General features: G+C 36.6%; 1 protein-coding gene across 1 annotated transcript in view; it reads left to right on the forward strand.

The window, feature by feature from the left end:
• Positions 1-23,863, forward strand: part of Adgrl3 (adhesion G protein-coupled receptor L3) — a 438,014-nt gene that overhangs the window by 332,854 nt on the left and 81,297 nt on the right. Inside the window, exons 11-14 of the mRNA XM_051170906.1 lie at positions 8,327-8,510; positions 9,393-9,515; positions 13,760-13,968; positions 14,699-14,875. Coding sequence (XP_051026863.1) covers positions 8,327-8,510; positions 9,393-9,515; positions 13,760-13,968; positions 14,699-14,875 — 693 coding nt within the window. The remainder of the gene's footprint in view (positions 1-8,326; positions 8,511-9,392; positions 9,516-13,759; positions 13,969-14,698; positions 14,876-23,863) is intronic.

A 23,863-nucleotide genomic window follows, 5' to 3' on the forward strand; every position in this document is an offset into this window, starting at 1 on the left:
CAAAACCCAAAGGCAAAGGTCCCTACCTTTTTGTTCATAATCTTGCTGAGCAGTCTTCCCCAGTTTGTGGCCTATCCCATTTCTTACCACCTTACTGAATTAAATAAAATCTGGATTTGACTTTTAAAAATTTGATTTGAAAGCCGGGCGTCGTGGCTCATGCCTATAATCCCAGCACTTGGGAGGCAGAGGAAGGTGGATCGCTGTGAGTTCGAGGCCAGCCTGGTCTACAAAGCGGGTCCAGGACAGCCAAGGCTACACAGAGAGACCCTGTCTCGAAAAACCAAAAAAAAAAAAAAAATTTTTTTTTATTTGAATCAATATCTAAATCCAGATTGCAGCATAATGTACCCTGTTCAGTAATCACTTTGAACTTTTATTTTATCTTCAGTTGATAAGTTTTATATTAGAAATGAAAACTAAAGAATAAGCAACGGAAGTAATCATGTTGTTGTTAACCATGGTAGTTTGCATTCACCATGGGGACTTGCATTTTTCCCCTCTGAACTACAACACTTAAAATGTATATACATTAGGATTTTATGTGCATCTATGTATGTATGAGTGTACTGGATCCCCTGGAACAGGAGTTATGCACAGTTGTTAGCTGCCATGTAGTTGAACCCGGGTCCTCTGGAAGAGCAGCCAGTGCTCTTAACTGCTGCGCCGTCTCTCCAGCCCTTCAAAACCTCTCTTTCATTCTCGTCAGCTCACTGTGTTGTGTTTCCTTTCAAAACTGTAGGGACATTTTCCCTTTTTTGTTCCAGAAGAATTTTGAAAAATATATCAAAAAGCTATAAAAACAAAAGAGAAGCCTTCAGTTTTCTTATTGTTTCTTATTATAAATAATTATTTCATAATAAGAGTAAATTATGCTTGTCTAGTAGCTACTAATGACCCAAAATACATTCTGAGAAAGCATATCTCTCCTAAAAGACATAGTCTAGTGGGGAAGGCAGATAAAAACAGAGATAATGGCAAACACGAATAAGCTCTAAGTGGGAGTCTACTGTAATCTGAAAATCTGCTTCTTCTTTTGTTGGGTTCAGGGTGTAAGCCAGGAACACTCACTTCAGACTCAGAAGCTTAAAATGAAAGCTTATTTTTCTGAGCTCAGGGAGATAGCCAGCTCAGAATCTGAACTGCATCCTTGAGGGGAACTTGTATTGCATATTTAAAGGTGAAAACCACAACTCCCTCATATGTTGGGGGGTTGGGGGGGGGACAGATGGTAGAACAGGGTGGTTGGTTCTGACTCAAGTTATTTTGTTATCAAGAAGTTCTAGCTAACTTTGAAGGTGTGCCTGGTAGTTGGGGGCAGCTGGGATTGTGGTTGGGAAATTTTTGTCGATTAATAAGGCCATAGGGTATGCTGAGCATAAACGGAATTTATGGTCAGCCTGACCTTGTGTAGAGATTATGTTACATCAGCAACAGCTGAGATCATCGGGCTGATGGACATGAAATTTAAAAAAAAAAAAAATCTATAGTTATGCTACCTAAAAGGAGCAGGCCTCAACACTCCTAATTCACACGTTGAAATTCTATGTCCATTGTAGTGCTGTCAGGAAGTAGAGCATGTGGAAAGTGATTAGGCCAAGAGTAAGGAACCTTCCTGAATGGCATCAGTGCCCTTATGAAAGATTGCTGAGGTTGTTTCTCTCATCCACCACATAAGATACAGAGGGGCCACTCTTCACACTGAATCTGCTGGCACCTTGATCCCATTGTGTTGTTGAATGTCTTTAACAAGAAATCATGCTGGGCATAGTGGCACAGGCCTTTAATCCCAGCACTTGTCCCAGCCCGCGGGGGTGGGGGGGGGGATCAAATCAGGGTTCACCTGGAAGAGGGAGTGGGGATTGAAAGTAGGATACAGAGATGCGAGAAATAACGAATCAAGTCAGGATATTTCTGATCAAGATTCACTTTATTGCCGACTAGCAGAAACATATACAGAGCAAGGTCAATAGGATCTATTCTTATCTCACTTACCCTAGCCCCCAGGCAAGAATGCAATAGCCTAAATCACTCTCTGTAAAACTTCCTAGTTCTCTGAGTAGTTCCTTGTAAGAACTTCCTAGATCCTCTGGGTGGTTCCAAGTTGAGATTTCTCTACTTCTTTCAAAGGTAAATAGTCCAAGGATAGCCTAGAACACAAGACCTTGTGAGGTAAAGGTCAACAACTCGAAGGTCACAGCATGCAGCCTAAGCACAGGATTTCTGACATGGCCGAATTTGTCATGGGTTCCCACAAGAGGCTGGCAGATCACTGTGAGTTCGAGGCCAGCCTGGTCTACAAAGTGAGTCCAGGACAGCTAAGACTACATAGAGAAACCCCGTCTCAAAACACACACACACACACACACACACACACAAAGTCATGAAATATATCTATTTAAGGTATGTTGCTTCTATATACTACTTTGCCCTTTGACTCAGAAAACCAGCGCCTTCAGAGATTTTTTACGCCATAGGTATGAAATGGAAAAAAAATTGGCTAAATTATGAATTTTCACGGAATGCCATGTGCTTAGAAAGCAGTCATTAAACACTGTTTTTGGCTCTTATAAATGATGCCTAAGCAATCCTTGTAAAGACTCCTTTCTGTCTAGTGGGAGGGATAAAAATAACATAGATGTAAATGAACATATGTGACACTTTTAGAGAATGGCACATGATGCAAAGAAAATGAAACAGGTTCACGTGTGGAACGATAATACAGTAACTTTCAGTAAGTGAAACCCGAGCTAAAAACTGATTGAGTTCATAACTCACAGCCTTATATTACAAAATTCCAAGGGCGTTAAACGTATTCATCGTTTCACAAGTCCTCTTCAGTTGTTTGTTTTTGTGGCTTTCCAGTAGAGGAGGAAAGGCAAATGAATTCCCCATCTGGATCTGCTTCCCGTCTGTCCCGGGAACTACTGCTACCTGGGTGAGAAGTGCAACTGATATGTTTCTCACCACTGCTTCCCCTGTGCATTGCTAAGAAATCCTAGGTTGTTCCACAATTAGGCCCTCTTGGAATTATTCCAGAAATTGTCATTGCAAAACTATATGGCTGTTTTTCTCCAAGTTCTCTCACAGTAGTCTTACCAACTAAATGCATCTCCCAGTTCAAAATATAGAAAGTAGAACTATAAAGTGTCCTTAACAACATACCACAATGGCATGCCACACTTAAGAACTGTCAAGACAATATCTGAAGTCTAAAGTAAATAAAAAAAGTTCAGGTAATGCTGTATAATGTTAACATATACCCAGGGGGGGAATCTACCCATGGCACTCACATATCTCTAAATGATGTGTGAGTTATGTCACTTAAATCTGATTTTGTAGAAATGGTCAAATGTCTACCATGTTTAGTGAGACAACTGTATAATGAGAAAGGGCAGTAGCCATCATTGTCTTCTTCCAAACTGAAATATCATGAGCCTTACCTTCCTGAGTAGCTTTATTTTATTAATTTGATAGAAAATATTATTTTTCCTCAGGCACAGTGAAATTTAGTGGTAGACTAGAATGAAATTTTCCATTGCCCTTCTTCCATTCAAGTTACAGTACTTGTAAAAAGATAAATTAATTTATATCGGGTTTCTGGCAAGGTCAGTGATATTATAATCAACTTCTTAAAATTTTATAATACAGTCACATAATTTCCCCCTGCAGCATTGAATATAGTGAATATAAAGTTCTATAAAATGGTGAGACTAGAAGGTTCTATAAGATAAATCCGGGGACAACTTTATTTTCTTTAAACTTAGAGTATAAAATTTCGCATCAGAAAAACATTTTGAAAAAAAAATTCAGTGAGTACTGTTTCACTCTGAAGTACAAGAAGCTAACTTAAATGTAAAGAAAGTCAGTGTATATTTAGCATTCAGTGTGTGCTTTAAGGACATATAAGCTTAATTTTATGGACAGTAAGAAGTGGAAATCAACAAAAACACCTTATGATTAGATTGTTATATTTTCTGAAAAATAGCAAATACATATATCCTTTAGGAAAATCAAATATCTATAGTGTTTATCACTACAGAATTGTGGCTATTTAGACATTTGTTTAGGTGGCAAGAAGTATTTCATCAACTTTAAAAAACTCAGCCAGTATTATCTAGGAAACCGCTACTGTGTACTGTGGGCCTTATTTCATTGTTTTACCTGCTGATGAGTCAGCATGCCTGTGCTCTTACTCCTTCAAGTTTGCATAGGCCACTACTCTCTTCTTCCTGAAGGCAACAACTCATGAAGCCTTTAGGAGTTATGTCTTGTAAGAGGTTAAAATACTAAGACTGCAGACTGTATTACAAGCCTGGCAGGGTTGGCACAGCCCTTTAATCCCTGCACTTAGGAGGTAGAACAGGCAGATCTCTGAGCCTCAGGCAAACCTGTTCTGCAAAGAGAGTCCCAGGACAACAAGAGCTACAGAGAACCCCTATGTTGAAAACCAAAACCAAAACAAACAAACAAACAAATGAAAAAGACTGCATTAAACCTTCCAGATCTCACTATAGCTTTGACACCCATGGAAGGTTCAGTCTTGCCCTCGAATATTTCTATACAATCATGAATATTTCTATACATTCACTATTAGGTGATGGAATACTTTACCCCACATTGGGATATGGTAGCATATGAAAGTAAATATAGGATTAAGCTCTAATTATCTCTGATTTGAGCATAAGGTATAAGAAATTGCTTCTCTTTCCCAGTGTTAATAATGCGGTTCCAAGTTTCTGACTTTGATATAAGCTACAGGAGAGTCCATCTGTCTTTGTGATTCTTTGCAATTATAATTAGGTGGTTGATTTCCTTATTTTTTAAACTTTTTTGCCACACACACACACACACACACACACACACACACACACACAGTCACACACCTTGATATACCTTATTTAACTCCTTCCCCAAGCCCTGGTATTTTCCCCTCATTAAATCAACTTGCCTCATCCCTAACTTTGGCTTTTAAAGACTTTTGGGTTTGTTGTGTGAAGCATGGAGTTTTAAAAAGCCATCTGTGTGACCATTGGAACGGAACAGTCTATAAGAGCCGATAGGTACACAACTGAAAGCAATTACTCACCTCTCCTCGAATCACCCTGTTTCAGAAACATTCAGCAGTGAGAGTGAAGACCCACTAAGCACCTCCTCCATCTATACCTATCTTTTGAGAGGCCTGTGAGCAGATATTTGTAAGAAAAACTAAGTAATTCCTAAAGATTTTAAAAAATATATAACTCATCAAGAATATTGTTACTTTGCTGTTCTTCAGAAATTTTGCTAATTACTTAAGCTGCTTAAATTTTAATTGAAAACTTCTCTAAAGACCATGCTTGGAAAGATAAGATTGCTGAAATAGACTCAAAATTTGTTCTTATGAAAATATTTTACCTTTATGGATCGTTAGTTGCAAAAAAAAAAGATCACTGCACAGTAACTGGTATTAATCAGAAGGCACAGGTTTTGGTTAAAGCAGACATCTGTACACAGGCTCCTGAATTTAATGTTTTTCCACAAATCTTCTGTTATTTTTGTTGATTTTTCTTAATGGAGACTTTTGTGTGCCTATATATTCTTACAATCTATAATAAGGTATAATTTTTCCTTTTCACTTCCAATTTAGATAGGTTATGTTTCCCTTTTCTTATCTAATTCCTCTGGCTATGGCCTCAAATAATTACATTGAGAAGAAGAGCCTACAGTAGGCATCTTTATTTTAGTTTTGATCTTAAAAAGAAAAATTTTCAAGTTTATAGCATGAGTATTATGTTAGTGGGGGACTTTTCTTATGTTGTCTTTATTATATTGAGGTAATTTCCTTTTATTCTTGGGTAGTTCGTGGATTTTAAACATGGAAAGTGCTGCATTGTTTTCAATGCTTTTTCTTCATCTATTGAGATAATCAGGTGACATTCTTTTGTATTCTTCTAAGGGAGTGCGTCACATCAACTTATTTTATGTGTTGAACTATCTTTTTATCTCAGAAATAGATTACATTTGGTCAAAATATATGGTTCTTTTAATGTGCTAATTGAGGTTAGTTTGCTGGCCTTTTGTTGAAGAATCATGTGCACATTCATCGGTGATAGGACTGGTAGTTTTATCCTCTGTGGTGCCTGTGTCAGGACTTTGCATCAGAATAGCAATGCTCACTCATAAAATGTGTTTGGAAGCATTCCCATCTCTTGATCCTTTGGAACAGCTCAAGAAGAATTGATAGTAATTCTTTAACTGTGTTGTTGAATTCACTAGTGAAGCCACCTGGTCCTGGCCTTTCATTGTTGGGAGCTTTGGATTACTGCTCCCCTCTCTGTACTCATCTGTGTTATTTAGAAGATTGCTGGAATGCATTGTTAAAAATGAGCATTTCGTTTATTAAACTAGTCTGGTCATTTAGCAGTTTTTGAATTATATAACTAAAACCAACAAAGGGCAGTACAAAAATACTATGTCATCCTCACCACCCATTCCTTGAGGTAAGATTAAAATAATCAACGTAAGATGATTTTTTTATTATTATTATTATTGAGGTCATTTTTAGATCAAAGGGTTGCACAATTTTCAAGATGAGGGGTAATTTCAGTTGTTAGTGGGGTGTTTCAGAGCACGACTAATGAATTCTGGGACCATCTAATCTTAGAATAAATGTTCCTTCCACTCAGTAGGACCATATTCACAGTTTGGCTTCAGAAAATACCTACATCTCCATTTGTTGTTTTATTGGCTGATGCCCGTTTTCTGGTATATCGTGCTGGCATTGCTCCCATGAACTACTTCCTGGAAAGCAGCTAATGTTGTTGAGGTCTGGAAATGTTTTGGTGACTCTCAGGTCATACTTCAAACCTAGAAACAAGGACAGAGTTAAGCAAACAAAGTAAACGTATTCAGCCTTTAATTCGAAACAGGTCGTTTTGGTGGTTTGTGAAGTGTGTGTGTGTCTGCGTGTGTGTGTCTCTGTGTGTGTGTGTGTGTCTGTGTGTGTGTGTGTGTGTATGTACACATTTAATGATGCAAAGTACAGAAGTTGTAGGACTATTTTCCTTAAAAGTCTAATGTTGTCTATTCGGTCAGAAGTTGGGAAAGCTTGGGAAATAGCAAGAAAAAAACAACTTTATCAAGAGGCAAATTAGTATTTTAAGCTGGTGTTAATTGGCAGCCAAGGTGTTTCATTATGAAGCCGAATTTTTAACAGTTGTTACTTGGTTACTATGAAAACACTGGCCAGAAGAAAACACGGCAGAATAGAGGATCTGCCGCCCATCTCACCCAATCCCTTTGCCAGGGTGTTATTAATGTGCGTCCTGTTTTAAAACATTCATGTGCTGCCTAGAGACTGCATCTACGTTGGCTGTTTTCCCCCCTTTCTATGTGCGTTGGAGGCATACTTCATAATGAATGGGTTCAGAGATCATCACTCTCAAGCTGCAGGTGTTGTATTTTTCTATTTTGCTGTTTTCTGTCTGAATGAAGCCCAAGATTTTACTGGGAGAACTGTTTCCTCTTTGTAACCTACCACATAAAGGAAACCACAGGGAATATATAAATGGTAGCTACAGAGATTATTCTTCTTTACACAGCAATGAAAAATGTGGTACTTTGTCTCTATGTATGGATGTACTTACTGCTAACTTTGTAAAGAAAAGAGAAACACCTCAGGGCCATAGATAGTGATGTCCAACTGTGTACTCTCTTCCCAAATGGTAAACAGTGCTAAGGTTTCACATCACACAACATACTCAGAGTGACTCATGGCATGAATGCTTTGATACCTATCTGTTCCTGCATTTTTTATAGCAGGGTGGGGGTAGGAGAAGAGGTGAGAAGAAGAAAAAGGGGGAAATTTGCTTCATGAGTCAACAACGTATAGATATCAAATCCCTGTCATCTCCTCTCCGTAGTCATTGTTTCAGTGTTTGATGTGGTCAGCATCCAGTTTTGTGGAGATGTACAGAACAGAAGCATTTTCTGTAGAGGATACAAACTTGTTGGTCTAAATTGTGTGCCACTGTTTCCTCAGCCAAGTCATTTAATTATGTGATCATAGTCTTCCTGAAGCCTCTGCTGTTGATGCTAAGAAGCAAGCATGGTTCTGTTTGTTGCCCTTCAAAAGAAGACAAGGGGCCTGCAAAGTCTCAGCGAGGGAGTTACAGAAAAATAATGAATTCTTCTGCTGCAGCATGTCACAGGGGAGGCTGGGACAATAGTGATCTTAGGCACACTGCTGCTCCTTGCTTGCTGGGCAGCATGTACACCTGGATTTCTGACAGCTACGCGGGTTCACTGGAGACTTCTGCCATTCTTCTCATCCCCTCCCTCCTAGGCAATGGTGGAGACAGTTAACAACCTCCTTCAGCCGCAAGCTTTGAATGCATGGAGAGACCTGACTACAAGTGATCAGCTGCGTGCAGCCACCATGTTGCTTGACACTGTGGAGGAGAGTGCTTTCGTGTTAGCAGACAACCTTTTGAAGACTGACATTGTCAGGGAGAATACAGACAATATTCGTAAGTGACCTTTGTTAAAACGGAAAGTCTAGAGTCACTTGCTACCATGAAGAGAGAAAAAAAAAAAAAACCTGATACCCTAGTCTTGAGTGGTGATTTGGTTTGGTGGATACATGCTATTCTATTTTTCAAAGTAGGATAGCTTTTAGTTTAACAAGATCAGAATTACTGCGTGTTAACCTCCATAACGCATTCAGTATTGGTTGTATTACAGAGACCACTTTACTGAGGTTTATTTGTAGAATTTTTAATGTAGGCATGTATTTATGTAGATTTTATTCTGTTAACTATCTTGCCCTCCTAATGTGAGGATTACCTGTCCTTTTTATATGTTTGAATTATATTCTATAAGAAGCAAGTTATTTGAGGGATGATGTTAATGCTTGGAAATTGTATCATCCCTTCGTATAGGTATAAATCTGTTTTTATTGTGTCTTAGGATGTAGCTGACAATTTTATTTCAGGAGATTTGATAAAGCTGTTTCAAATTTTATTAGCTTTGTAGATAGATCAATATTGATGTGAGAGTACATCTCGGGAATACAAAAGTTTTTAAACATAATTCATGAAATGTGGAAAATATTTTGAAAATTAACATTAAAAACAAAGACAAAATATAAGTACTTGGACTTAAATTTTAACTATTAGGTTTGATTATTGTACATTTTGATTCTTTACATGATGTTTGAGCATCTTTGTTTTGTTTTATAAATAAAATGAAAACACTAACTATATACTTTTGAAAAAATTGAACAGCTTTACCATGACAAATAGACCAAAAAGCATGAAACTCTGATTATAGAAACAGTTCAGAGGTTAAAGAAATCCTTGTAGCTTTGGCAGATTTCTCATATAACACTGACCCCTCTGTGTTATGAACAGAATTAGAAGTTGCAAGGCTGAGCACAGAAGGAAATCTGGAAGATCTAAGATTTCCAGAGACCATGGGTCATGGAAATACTATCCAGCTTTCAGCACACACACTAAAGCAAAATGGCCGGAATGGTAAGTTGGAGGGAACTTTTGTGCTTAGTCCTGTTTAACTTTTATTTGTTTGTTGCTTTGGGGCCTTGGAATTTTAAATCCCTCATGAAAGAGTTCTTTACTCCTGCTTTCCTGCACAGTCCTCTCCTATTTCTTTTCTCTTCCTCTTATCTACTGGACCATCAATATAACAATGGTGCTCTGTGTATAGATTTGGAGCTTGTTCTATTACTTCTCAGTTGTCAGAACCTGAAAATGAAGAAAACTCTAAACACCAACACTCAAATATTCTGCCACCACCACCTTCTTCTGCTTCCCCACCAGGAGTTTTTAATTGAGTTTGCAGAATTAAATGATGAAAATTCTGGTGAGAAATCTCCTTGTAACTTTTTTTTAAGGCTATGAGCTTTCGTGTTTTTCTTTAGGTTTATATGAGTGTATATGTATCTTTCCTTTGAAAAACATACATGAGAAGTTGACTGTGAGGAAGGCTTGGAGAGGATGGAAATCAAGTATGCAGGTCAGCTTAACTGACTGCTAAATTGATTTCACTAAAAAAAATTAAGGTAACTGTATAAATAACTCCATGGAGAAGTCATATTCCTAGCTTCACATATCCTTAAAAATATTAAAAATCCAATTACTCACAAGGGCAAGGAAAACTTTGACTTTGTTAGGTGATAGTAGTAGTAACTCCACCAGAACTGCTGCTTCTTATGGGAAAATAGCCTTGAAAAAGGATCTCCTAATGTTATCAACAGTTGAAATTTGCTGTCCTTAGAATACAGCGCTGTTAAGGCATTAGGAATCATTTAAGAGGCAACTTACAAACCATCGTTGCGCTGCCAACAGGACGAATGAAATATCTGAGGCAGTGGTAAGATTGTGTGCAGTAAAAAGAGATTCTTACATCCGGGATTTGCAACCACTGCTTCTCCCCTGCAACTTTATTCCCCACTGAAAAGGGTCCTTCCCAGACAGAAGAAACTTCACCCTTTCACCTCTAGTAACACTTGGGACTGACCCACCTTCCTACGAGATGCCTGCCACTGCCTATTGTGTGCATCATGTCTTGTTTGCCCCACTTCACATCTTTTCTCCAGCATAACCTAGGATCCATGGTAAACACTTTTACCTATGTTCATCATGGTAAGCATGCATGGTCCTACACCGGGGTTTTCTTTTCATGACAGCCTCTCTATGATTTTATTTTATTTTTCTTTAATGAAAAAATAGCTTTTTCTTTCAAATAAAATATCCTGATTATAGCTTCTCCTCCCTCTACTGCTCCCAGTCACCTCCATCTTCTCCTCCCATCCAGATCCTACTCCTTCCTGTCTGCCATCATAAATCAGACAGAGTTCTAAGGGATAATAATAAAATAAAATAAGATAAAAACAAAAACTAACACATAAAAATAAGACAAAAGAACAAACAGAAGGATAAGAGCCTAAGAAAAGGCACAAGAGACCCACTCATTCTCACACCCGAGAATCTCATAAAACACTAAACTGGAAGTTGTGCTATATATGCAAAGGACCTGTAAGGTAAAAGAGAGAAAAATATAAAGAAAATAAATAAAAATAAGGTTAAATTAACAGCAGCAACAAGAATAACAACAGAAGAGCCTCTGGCATGACAGTTTGGGACAATGAAACTCCAGTGAGGCTGCTGAATTTGTTTTATGGTGGCCGTCTACTTCCCGGTTGCAGCCTGCACTATAGAGTGATTTGTCTCCCCAGTGAGACTCCCTTGGGAAAAGCGGGCATAGGGATGGAGGCCTGTGTCCACTTCTCTCAGCTCTAGGACCCATCTGGTCCATGCAGAGCCTTGCAGAGCCTGTGCATGCTGCTCCAGTCTCTGAGTTCCTAGGAGCTTTGCTCATTTTGATACAGAAGACCTTGTTTTGTTGGTGTCCTCCATTTCCTCTGGCTCTTACAAGCTGGAATGACAGCATGCCACTGAGCATTAAGCAGAATTGTTATGACTAATTAGCTGACCATAAGCCAATTACAATTAAAATCACTAACAGCAACATGAACAATGCTTAGATAATACTAAGTGTAGCCTTCATGCATCGTAAATTTCATACCAAATCTAGAAGGAAGTTTGCTTCTTTACTGTAACAGATTAGTATTTAGGAAGCTGCTATTATTTTAGATTTGGTATCTTACAGGAGATCTGTGAATATAATAATCTTGTCTTCCTTCGTATAGCCTTCATTACAATCTCTTTGTTAGACTATTAAAAAGGCAATGAACACAATAAAACAGAAGCCTACCACAGCATAGAAACTTCTGGAATGTCTCTGGGTACAGTAACCTGCTGCTGCAGGGGCTGGCATCTCTACCCTCAGCAACATTGGGTCACTGGTTTCTGTCTGAGTCTGAGGTCTTTGCATCTTATTGGGTGTATCTGACTGGAGTGCCTGTGGAACTTGTATGCAAGGCTTGTTGCAAAATCAAGCCTGGGTGCATGTTGCGTATACAATTCCCAAGAGTAGGGAATTTCACAAACATAAATGCAGTTGAGGTATAGGGCTGTCATGATCACACTTCTTTAACCATCCCTCAAACACACACATACACACACACACACACACACACACACACACACACACTTCTCACTTGACCCAGCTTTCTTTTCTCTTTTTTACCCTGAGAATCAAAGACAGAGACTTTTGGCTTTCTGATCTTTGTAACTGTGGTAGTCAGGGAAGGAGCTGTGTCTGGCAAACTATGACTTCAAAGTAGAAATAAGACACAGGGTTTGACTGTTGCCATGAAAGAAATGAAAAAATAAAAATGTGTCAAAAAAGAAAAAAAGAAAGTAGTTAGCTTAAAAAAAAAAAAAACTACAGTAATTATGAAATTATCACAAAGGGAAATAAGGTAGAGGGACTTTGGGACTTTGTAGAAATGGTGACCTGAAAAGAAAATAATTACTGAGTAGTTAGACCAAAAAAAAAAAAAGTAGTGTCTTTACTTTACATTGAAATATAATTAAAACAATGAAATATATATACTGTTTAATTTGAGAAATCTGACAGTTATACTTACCTCTAAAATAAAACAGAAAACAGAAAGAAAACCCACCTGGAAACTAAATGTTTCCCAAACACTATAAATTTCCTTGGTGCTTCTTACTGGTCCTTTATTCTCTGTCTCATACTGACATTTTCTTTCATCACTGTTCTTAGACTACCTATCTCTAGAATCACTCAATATGAGCTATTTCTTGTCGAGATCAAGTAATCCAAAAACGCACTTGAAATTTAGTGATGATTTACCATGTACTAATATTTTATGCTGTATTGACACATAGTATATTCTATTATTATAAAGAATTTATCTTTTCATTAGATTTCTTTCAAGATAGAGGCTATGATCAATACAGATTCTGTAAAAAGCCTTCTACAAATTGTTTTCTTTGTGGTAAATGTTCTCACTTATCCAGGAAGGGTCAATAAGTATAGAGATATTTTTTTAAAGTCAAAATGTTTTGAAGTCATTGAAAAATTTTATATTCCCATCAGTAGGGTACAAGGGTTTGAATAGCTTCAAGTCCGTATAAATATTAGGATTGAGTGGGTATAAAGTAGCATTGCAAATATAGTTTTAACTTTTTGTTTTTTTCAAGTGCTAATGATTCCAACTATCTTTCCATATAGAAAATTGATTTTATTTTATTCTTCCCCAAAGTGTCCATTGATACCTTTGGATAATTTTGCTTATTTTCTGTTATCATACTGCTGACCAGAATGCGTCTTCTGTATATTCAAGAGTTCTATTGTTCCCTAGTTTGTATGCATGTTTGTGCTTTGTATATCTGTTTTCTTAATGATATATTCTAATATGTACAAAGTTTTAATTTTGATGATGTTCAGTTTTCCTTCTTATGGCTAGTGTTTTTGTTTTTTTCTTCAATGTATAAGGGGATTATTTTGTATTTTCTTCTAGAACCTTTCTGGTTCTAAATTCTGGTTCTATGCAAGATCTTGAATTTTATTTCAAGGATACAGTGAGACAGAGCTCCAGATTCAGTGTTTAAAGAAGTTGCATACAGTGATCTCAATAGAATTCAATTTCCCTTTCCTTACCAGGGACTAAGTACTTTGGTACCAAGCAAATAAATGCTTGGTTTTATGTCTGTGAATGTGTGTTATACAGGCTTGACAAACACCTGACTGGAATTACAAACTCCAGAAAAGTGTGGAAACTGACCCATTTCTTACAATTTCTAACTCACATTTGCATTTATTTTAGGAGAGATTAGAGTAGCCTTTGTCCTATATAACAACCTGGGTCCTTATTTGTCTACGGAGAATGCCAGCATGAAGTTGGGAACAGAAGCTATGTCTACAAATCATTCTGTTATCGTCAATTCCCCTGTTATTACAGCTGCAATAAATAAGGAGTTCAGTAATAAAGTTTATTTGGCTGATCCTGTGGTATTTACTGTTAAACATATCAAGGTAAGAAAATGACATGACATGTTTCATCACCTACATTTTTATATTTGTTACAGATGAATATTAAATGTACTAATTTTTTTGTAATAATTTTCAATTACCTGATACAGTATATTTCTAAAGAATGTGGTCATAATTATTCAGAAATATTTATAAGTATTTCAGAAAAATAAGTAAACTTGTCTCTATATGAAATGAGGATATGTTAATTTTTCCAATTAGTAACATTATTACATCAAAGTGTACAAGATTATATAATCTTAATAGGCACCACACAGTTGTTAGGAAGCTTGCAATGCACTTAGTTGAACTGCACAGCATCTCATATGTTATTATAAGCAGTCAGCAGTCATATCAGTGTCTGAAGATACATTTTTGTACGTATACAAATGTAAGATAAAGAACATCCTTTTAAAAGTTTTTTTTCCAAGTGTTGCCTTCTTTTCTTTGACATTTAAAGCTGATGCAATTCTAAAACATTGCTAGTACCATCATTTTGGTATGAACAGTTCTCAAAAATAGCAATCTCACTTGAAATCAGACGGAGCAAATACCAGGTATTCAATTTCACCTCAAATTGATGAGGGCCTCCTAATGTGAAAATACTGGACCCATGTCTGTGAAGATTCCAACAGAGCATGAGACTGTGCTGTGGGTAAAGAAAGCGCCTACTTCATTTTCTCGACTGTAAATGAGTTATTCCCTTTATTGATCTTTTTTTTTCCCACCCTAGCAGTCAGAGGAAAATTTCAACCCTAACTGCTCCTTTTGGAGCTATTCCAAGCGCACAATGACAGGCTATTGGTCAACACAAGGCTGCCGACTCCTGACAACAAACAAGACACACAGTACATGTTCCTGTAACCACCTCACCAACTTTGCAGTATTGATGGCACACGTGGAAGTTAAGGTAAGCTATGCCATAGAGCAGGAACACTCTAGCATTCAATCTGGGCTTTTAAGCCTAAAAAAATATTTCTGATCGTACAAGTCAGTTCTTTCTTAGTAGTTCTAGGCAGGATTTGGGCCATTTTCCTTTGGGTAGTTCAGATAACTCCTTCTTTCTTTTCCCCATTGTTATGTAAAACATAAAATTAGAGTTTGCTCAATAAATTTCCTTGTAGCTTCCCTACTTTCCATTTGGACAGATAAGTGTTATGCCATAACCTCATGAGCAGGGTAAATGGGACTGGATTAATGGAGGCTGGGACTGAAGACTAGAGCAATAGATTAAATATTGTCAAGCCAATTCCTGGAAAAAACGACAAATGCATGCATTGCATAGAAACCAGTTGTCCAGAGGGTTTGGCATGCTGTAATACAGTGGAATGGGGATCCTGTTCTAAATCAAGAACTCACGTGGTTGACAGTTTCCACAGTTGGAGACTGGTTAAGTTGGCTGCATCTGCTTCTTTCTGGTATGAGAGGAGTTTATACATAGAGAGCTGTGAAAAGAGAAATATGGGTTTTCAGTGGAGGAGAAGGCTGCGTGGACATTAGGACGTCCTCTAAGACAGGAGCATTGTAAAGGGTTGAGCTACAGGACAGTCTGTATCCAGAAGTTCTAGGCCAAAAACATCCAGAGGGTAGAGATCTCTGCTTTTGTAGAATAACTAGTAATCCTAGTGTCCTGTTTCTCTCAAAACAATTGGCCAGGATAAATATCTGAGTTGTTTCCCCCTGTTGATTGTAATCAATAATTAAAGGGAGAGGAGAGCTATCTTATGTTGTTTATTTGACTAAAAAAACCCAAAAAACAAAACTCAGACATTTTTCTGACAAAATATCCAGAGAAAAGAATACATTTTTCTATATTGTAGTCATAAACTAAATGAATACTTAATATCTTGCTTTATAACCTCCTATAATTTTATTCAAATATTTTATGCATTAAATATAATAAAACTTTTATGTAACTTATAATTAAAGCATATATATATAATTAATATATATGAATAACATTTAATCTTATATAATTAACATAATACATATTTTCTCTGTTAGGGTGAGATACACATTATGTCAATATTTAATCTTTTGTTTTCCCAGCATATCACATTATAATACCTTAGTCATAATTTTTAATAGGGACTGAGTTTTTAAAAACATGAGTACATAAAACCTAAATTGGCTTTAACAATTACTGAATGTTCATTGATAAATTTTCACAAAATTTTCCTATTATAAAAATGTTCCTTAGCTATGCAACTTTAAGAATTGATAGTATATTTTAAGGCAAATTACTTTATATGTTTAATACAATTTGAAATGTTATGTATTTTAACTAGTTTAACTGTTCAGTAGAGGACAGCTTTGCATAGCTAAGTAACAAAGAAGACAGATGCTTCAAACAAGAATATACAGGTTTTTTTTATGTATATAGGAAGCAGAAGCATATAGTTATATTCTAGTAAGAAAGAGATTAGGATGAGATTTTTACAGTGTTCTTTGGAAAAATTGAATATATGAAATCAGGAAATTTTTCTAGAGTTGTTGGCTTTTAAGATTTCTATTAAAAGCCTGGAGAGATGGCTCAGAGGTGAAGAGCAGTGACTGCTCTTCCAGAGGTCATAAGTTGAATTCCCAGCACCCACATGGTGCCTCACAACCATCTATGTGATCTAATACCCTCTTCGGGCCTGCAGGTGTACATTCAGGCAGATCACTGTAATAATAATAATAATAATAATAATAATAATAATAATAATAATAATAATAATAATAATAATAATAATAAATATTTAAAAATATTTCTATTAAGAAATTAATGAATTAATGGAGACAGTTGTAAAGACTGTCTCAATTAAAGATTGCATAAGAGCAACATCACAAAGAAATTAGATACAATGTCTGAGAATGATATGAAAATATGCACAGTATACATTTACGGTTATTGCACCATGTATACAACATAGGTGGCCAGCAACTAGAGATGGAGAATTCCATAGAGATGTGGCTAAGTTCAGTAAGCTTAACATCTATAGGCTAGGGCTGGAATCTGAACACAAACCCACATACTACGTGGCCTACATGTCTCAATATTTACATGTGATACATAAAGGTGGTAAACACGGAATTCATATTGACTTACAATATTTAGCTGTAATGGCAAGGGGTACACAAAATCTGAACTTAGAATTCTTACCATTACCAGATTTCTACTGGAAAGTGACTGTGAGATGCAGTATTCACTGGCAGCCAGTCAGTGGTCTACTTTACCCTTTAAAAGTAGGAGACCTCAATTGCAGTTCTCCTTACAGGGTTTCAGAGTATACATGTAGAATGATCCTACAAGCAGTTCAAGCACTGCTATCTTTCTGCAAAGAAATGGCAATGGAATGCTTTGCATTTTGAATAGATGATACCTGGTATTAGATGTGGAAACTGTTGGACTACCTATTCAGTAGCACATAGCAATGTTAACAAAGAAAATCTTACCACCATGACAGGTGCGAGGAAAAGTTTTATTTCAGCTAGACTTAGCACATAAAAAGAACCACGTGAAGCTTATTACCTTAGTTATGTAGTCTGATAGATGAATTAGCAACAAGAATTTATATACTTGTGAACTTTTACTTCTATGATGCCAATAAAAATGGAACAACTATTAGTGTTTAGCACATTTTAGAAACCAAAAATCTCTGGCAGAGGGTTTGTATACCTTATGCCAAAAATGCAAGTAATTTCCTACTGCACAGATACTGTTGGTTAGAATTTAGAAAGAGATGGTACAAGTATCCTTGAGGAAGACTGAATCTATGTCTATCTGGCAACATAAAAATAAATTACTCTTGGTGTTTAAACACAAAACAGAGTCTGGTCTTCAAGGGACTGCAAAGACTATTTTGTCAAAGTGTTTCAAACTGATGGAGTTCAGCAAGATTGGCCACATTGATAGTGATAGATTTAATTCTGGAATGCGTTAGTCAACCTCTTGGAGCTTGCATTTCAACCAGCCAAGCCATTAAACTCTGAAAAATGGATCGAATTTAGGCAAAACCAAAATATCATTTTGGGGGGTGCTCAGTTCATTTATTAACAGCCCTTCTCCAATCCATTTTAAGAGGCTCGTGACTGTGACCACAAGGGACAAAATAAATGGGAATTGATGCTTTCCATTAGCAATCATTCACGCAGAATGCTTCATGTGTGTCTTGTATCACAGTCTCTCCTCATGCCCACAGTCAGCTCCATTTTGATTTCAGAACATGAGAGTGGCATTTTGATGATTAAAGGAGAACTGAAATTACTGAGCCTAGTTATCACTAGAATTCTAAAATGAAGCATATTAACAAATTTGCACCAAACTTCTATTGCAATAGAATGATTGTTTTTTGTCATTTTATTTCTTTGTCTTCATTTATTTATTCATTTTCTTTATTACATATACATTCATATTATTGCACACATATATAATAAACTACCTACAGCAAGGACAGTTCTTTATTTGTACACAATGAGAGATACAGCAACAAGTTAAAACAGATTATTTCTATATACTTGTTAAACTCTTTTAACTCTTCAGAAAACTTATATGAAGGGGAGATTATTATGTTGATTGACAATTTTGAAAAGAAGGGGAGAATGGACAGGATAATCTTGATGCCTATTGACTTTAAGTCTTGGCATCTTTTTATTCTGGGATTGCTCTGAGTACTGAATTGCCTTTTCCATGTCTGACTATCTGTCTGTGTCTATTGATTTCATCTATGAATTCTCCATACTCTTAGCAACACTTATTTTCCTTTCTGTTTGTTTTCCACATTTTGAAGACCTTAGTAAGATAATCATCATAGAGTTATTGATGTACCTTCTAGTGTAAAGCAGGTTCTCTATAAATGTAATTTTCTGACTCCCATTTGTTCCATATGTCATCAAACTCCAATGATGATGCTTCAAATTCTGGCCTTCAAGGCCTTAACATCCAGTGAGGCACCTAAGGGTGAGGAGAACACAGGAAATGAAGCTGTGGTGATGGTTGTGACACCGATGATTATTGAAGCCTACTCTTTGATTCAGAGATGTAGAGGATGATGGTGGATCTGAGCCTACTTGCTCATAGTGGGCTTTGTCAAAGAAATGCCCTGATCTGTAGGTGGACTATAATGCGGTTAGCTAGGTCATGCGTGCAGAATGAGTTGACCATATTCTTGAAACATTTTCCTCACTTGCCCTGAATATAATATTCTTGGTTTTGTTTTTTGTTTGTTTGGTTTTTTTTTTTCTTTTTTCTTTCTTTGCCATCAGGATTTACTTAGCTTCCTTTGCTGTTGTTCCTCACATGGATGCCCTCTCATCATTACTGTTCTTTCCTGCACTCTTCTACAAGGTTCCAAGAGCTCTGTCTAATGTTTGCCTGTGGCTCTTAGCATCTGTTTCAGTCAGCTAGTATGTAGAAGCTCTCTAAGGACAGTTATGGTAGGGTTGTGTCCGCAAGCATGGGAGAGTATCATTAATAGTGTGATGGGTTGGCTTTCTCCTATTGGGTTGCTCTGAGGTTGGGCCAGTCATTGGTTGGCCGTTCCATCAGTCTCTGCTCCATCTTTATGCCTGCTTGTCTTGCAGGGTAAATTTTAAGTCAAAGGTTTTGTGAGTGGTTTGGTGTCTCCTTCACTTCACTAGACATCCTGCCTAGCTAAGAGGCAGCTTCTTCAGTCTCTTTGTCCTCTATAGCTAGAAATATCAGCTAGAGTCACCCCCATATCCTCCTAGGAGCCTACCCAGTTGCAGATCTCCAGCTTGTCACAGAGATGCCCTCCCCCTTCAGTTTCCATTCTCTCTACCTGCATTCTTGCCTCCCACCACAGCTCTGCCTACATGTGATGCTCACCCTCACTCCCCTTTCTATACCCTCTCTCTCCCTATAGCCCCCTCTCTTCATCTTCTTTTTATGTCTATTCCTCCTTCTGAGTGGGATTCAAGTATCTTCCTTCCTTGTTACTTAGCTTCTTTGGGTTTGTGGGTTGTAGTAGGGTTATTCTGCACTATATGGCTAATATCCACTAACAAGTGAGTATATACCATGTGTGTCTTTTTGGGTCTGGATCACCTCACTCAGGATGATCTTTTCTAGTTTAATCCATTTGTCTGCAAAGTGCATCATTTTCTTATTTCTAATAGCAGGAGAAGTATTCCATTGTATAAATGTACCACCATTTTTTATTCATTCTTCAGATAAGGGACATTTGGGTTGTTTTCAGTTTCTGACTATTAAAAATAAACCTGCTATGAACATAGCTAAACAAGTTTCCTTGTGGTATGGTGCATCTTTTGTCTATATGCCAAGGAGTGGTATAGCTGAGTCTTGAGGTAGATCTATTCCCAATTTCCTGAAAAACCTCCAGATTGATTTCCAAGGTGGTTGTACAAGTTTGCACTCCTACCAGCAATGGAAGAGTGTTTCCCTTACTCCACATTCTCACGAGCATGTGCTGTCACTTGAGTTTTTGATCTTAGCCATTCTGACAGATATAAGATGGAATCTCAGAGTCATTTTGAGTTGCAGTTCCCTGATGACTAAGGACGTTGAGCATTTATTTGTTTCTCAACCATTAGAGATTCTTCTGTTGAGAATTCTTGTTTTTTTTAATTTTAATTATTTGGTTTGTTGTTGTTTAATTTCTTGAGTTCTTTATATATTTTGGATATTAGCCCTCTGTCAGATATAGGGTGGTAAAGATCTTTTCCAAGTCTGTAGCCTGCCCGTGACAGTCTTTTTCTTTGCCTTGCAGAAGCTTTTCAGTTTCATTAGGTCTCATTTATTAATTGTTCATCCTAATGGCTGAGCTTTTGGTATCCTGTTCAGGAAGTTGTGTCGTGTGACATTGAGATCAAGGTTTCCCCCCACTTTCTCTTCAACTGGGTTTAGTGTATCTGGTTTTATGTTGAGATATTTGATCTACTTGGACTTGAGTTTCATGCAAAGTGATAAATGTATCACTTCTTTTTTTATATAGCCCACTAAGTACAATGTGCTAACCATATATTCACCAACATAAAGGCCATTAGCTGGAACTGGATCAACCTAACAGAGCTCAAACCCTTAAAGGAACTGGTGTCCTTCCTGAGAAGCCATCAGCTACCAATGGCTCAAGTGTGCGTGGGATCCTGTAAACCTTTTCTTTTTCTAGTTGCAATTTTGACTGGCTTTATCTACTTCAGGTTGTAGGCAACCAACCTCAGCCATGTTAAACTCATGAGTGCAGTGGCCCTGCATGTCCTAAAGGTTTTGTTTCCATCTAGTCTTCCAGTATTTTCTGTGAGGATACCTGAGCCTTAGGAAGATATGGTGTGATATAGACATAAACTCTGTCTGGCATACACTCTTTGTGGCTGAGCACTCCACAGGTACTTAGTCTCTGCTTTCTAAAAATCAGCTATGAATTTCTGCATCAAGCACCATACTCTTCCCAAAATTCTTTATGATGATCTCTAAAGATTCACTAATCGATGGGCTGAGAAGCATAGAGAAAAGTTTGATACTATGTCTGTTTATGACAACAATAGTATTAGTTTTACCCTTGGGTCATGTGAGCTTTCTAATCATGGGTTATTGGCTAGATTTGTAGGACCAAGCAAGTGTTTCCTCTTGTGAAACAGGCTTTAAATCCAGTCAGAAAGCAGTTGGTTGTCCCCATAAAACCTGTGTCATTACTATACCTATGGGTATAAATTTCCATGCTAGTTGGTTCTCTAGTTCAAAGGACTCACAGCTGAATAAGAGTTAGTAACTTTTCATCCATGCAGTCTGTATAGTAACTTTCAGTATTATCAACGAAAGCCAGCAAAGAGAAGATTTCCTGGTCAATACCAAATTGGTTTCTCCATGGTCTGGTTTCAAAGTGTGTGGTGTCTTTGAAATAAGGTCTTCCCATAAAGTTTTGGTGGATAACCAAATTATTGTTTTTAATATTTCACTAGTATTATCATTTTGAGGGCTATATTTTAAAAAATATCTACACTCGTTCAATTGTGAAGATTTTGTGTTTGGCATGTAATCAGTACTTAGTAAGTTATATCTGTTTTGGGTGTTTTCAAAATACTTTATGCATGACTTCTCTTACTGATATTTTAGTCTTGGGTTGACTCTGTTTTGTGGAAACTGACAGTTCTTCTGTCATCCTTTTTTGGCAATCTATTTTTCTGTACACATATAAAGCAACCTCCAGCTAAATGTGAAAGCCATGCTAGCTGTTGTATAATCTGGTGATCAGCCTGAAGGCTTCCTGTTTGTTTTTGTCTTCATCTTTGTGTTTAGGATGATTTGTTAGATTAATACTGCTGGTGCTATAAGGAACTTTCTTTTGATTAGGAACTACAAGTTATCAACTGCTGTTCATAATTTTCGTTCAATAGTCAATTACAGTGACATCTAAAAAGTCTCTCATCTACGTGTAACTTTCACAAATTGCTACCCTATACCCCAAGTTGGCAACACAGCTGCAGCTGGTTAACTGTTTTTGAATTTCTCTGCTTCTGTTGTCTACAGAAGTATTCCATTGTCTCTTGTTATGACACAAAAATAATCATTATACAAACTTAGGGACTATAATTTTATACAGAACAGAAATAGCATTTGTAGTATATTAAGACTTTTCCATTAAGCTTAAAGGAAAAAAATAAAAAATCAATTTGAATATAGAATCCTGATTAGCAGAGGTTCGGAAGTATACAAACCAAATCCAATCTGTTTCGAGTTACTTGAATTGACATTTATGCTAGGAGTTTGTACAAAAACATAGCAAATGATTTAGAATAGATTATGATAATTTCTAGTTTTAATTATTTTCTCTTCTGAGTTTTTAATTTTATAAGATTTAGTAAGAAAATTGTTTGTATACTTTCCTATCAGTTCAACTTGACATTCATTTTTATAATCTATAAAATACTTTTATATTCTTTAGTTTGATTATTGTATATTTCCCATAAGTTTATAGTATTGGCTCACCACAATTCTAACCTCTGTTCCTCTGTCCCATGGCCTAAAAACAAAACAAACCGAAAAACCCCAAACCAAAAAACCAACTGTGCATTTCACTCTTAATGTAATAATAGCTCATTTAAAACAATCATCACCTAGAAGCTTTTATTAATATATTTATTTTAAAATGTACGTGTTTTTATTATTACATTATGCCATTGTTATGTGCATGGGAATATGAGCATGCACATACTACAACGTGTGTGTAAGTTACATGACACCACACAACACTGGGTTCTGCCCTTTCCATATGGACTATGGAGATGGAACCCAGGTCATCCTGCTTGGCACTCTGCACCTTAACCATATTACTTGTCTGAAGCTTTAAATCCCAAACCATAGCATCTGTGTGCTAAACGTTAGAAAGTAATAGTTTTTTTTAAAACTACAAGAAAACATGAGGTACTTTTATACTGTTAAGGCTCTGGCAACATATGAGTCTTCTTATTTTCTAAGATGACTATTTCGTTCTTTAAAGCACAAATAGAAAAGACATTTTCATAGTTTAGTAAGTGTGTTGCATTAGTGGAAAAATAAAATGTTTAGTGTATGATCCTCAAAGTTGCACACTCATACTCCCCACATTATTTTCCCTGCTTTAAGATCTATCCAAAGGACTGTGAGATGAAGGCAGATGTAGAGACTGAAAGTCATATTTTGTAGGCAGTACTTAGGTGTATTTATAAAACAAAATACCAGATAACATACAAGCTTAATGGTTATCAAATATAGAAAGTTTAATGAGCAAAAAATTTTCAAATGTGAAAGTTTACACTATCAACTACAATAATAACTATCTCTTTAAAATTTTTCTAATATTTTAGAACAAAGAATTATGCTTGAATTTTCTTGTTGAACATAATTTTGTACTGTTTCCTTTTTAGCTTTGTTACACTGTACACTATTTTCAATATTTTG

This window comes from Acomys russatus, chromosome 28 (assembly GCF_903995435.1).
Source record: "Acomys russatus chromosome 28, mAcoRus1.1, whole genome shotgun sequence".
In the NCBI taxonomy this organism is placed as follows: domain Eukaryota; kingdom Metazoa; phylum Chordata; class Mammalia; order Rodentia; family Muridae; genus Acomys; species Acomys russatus.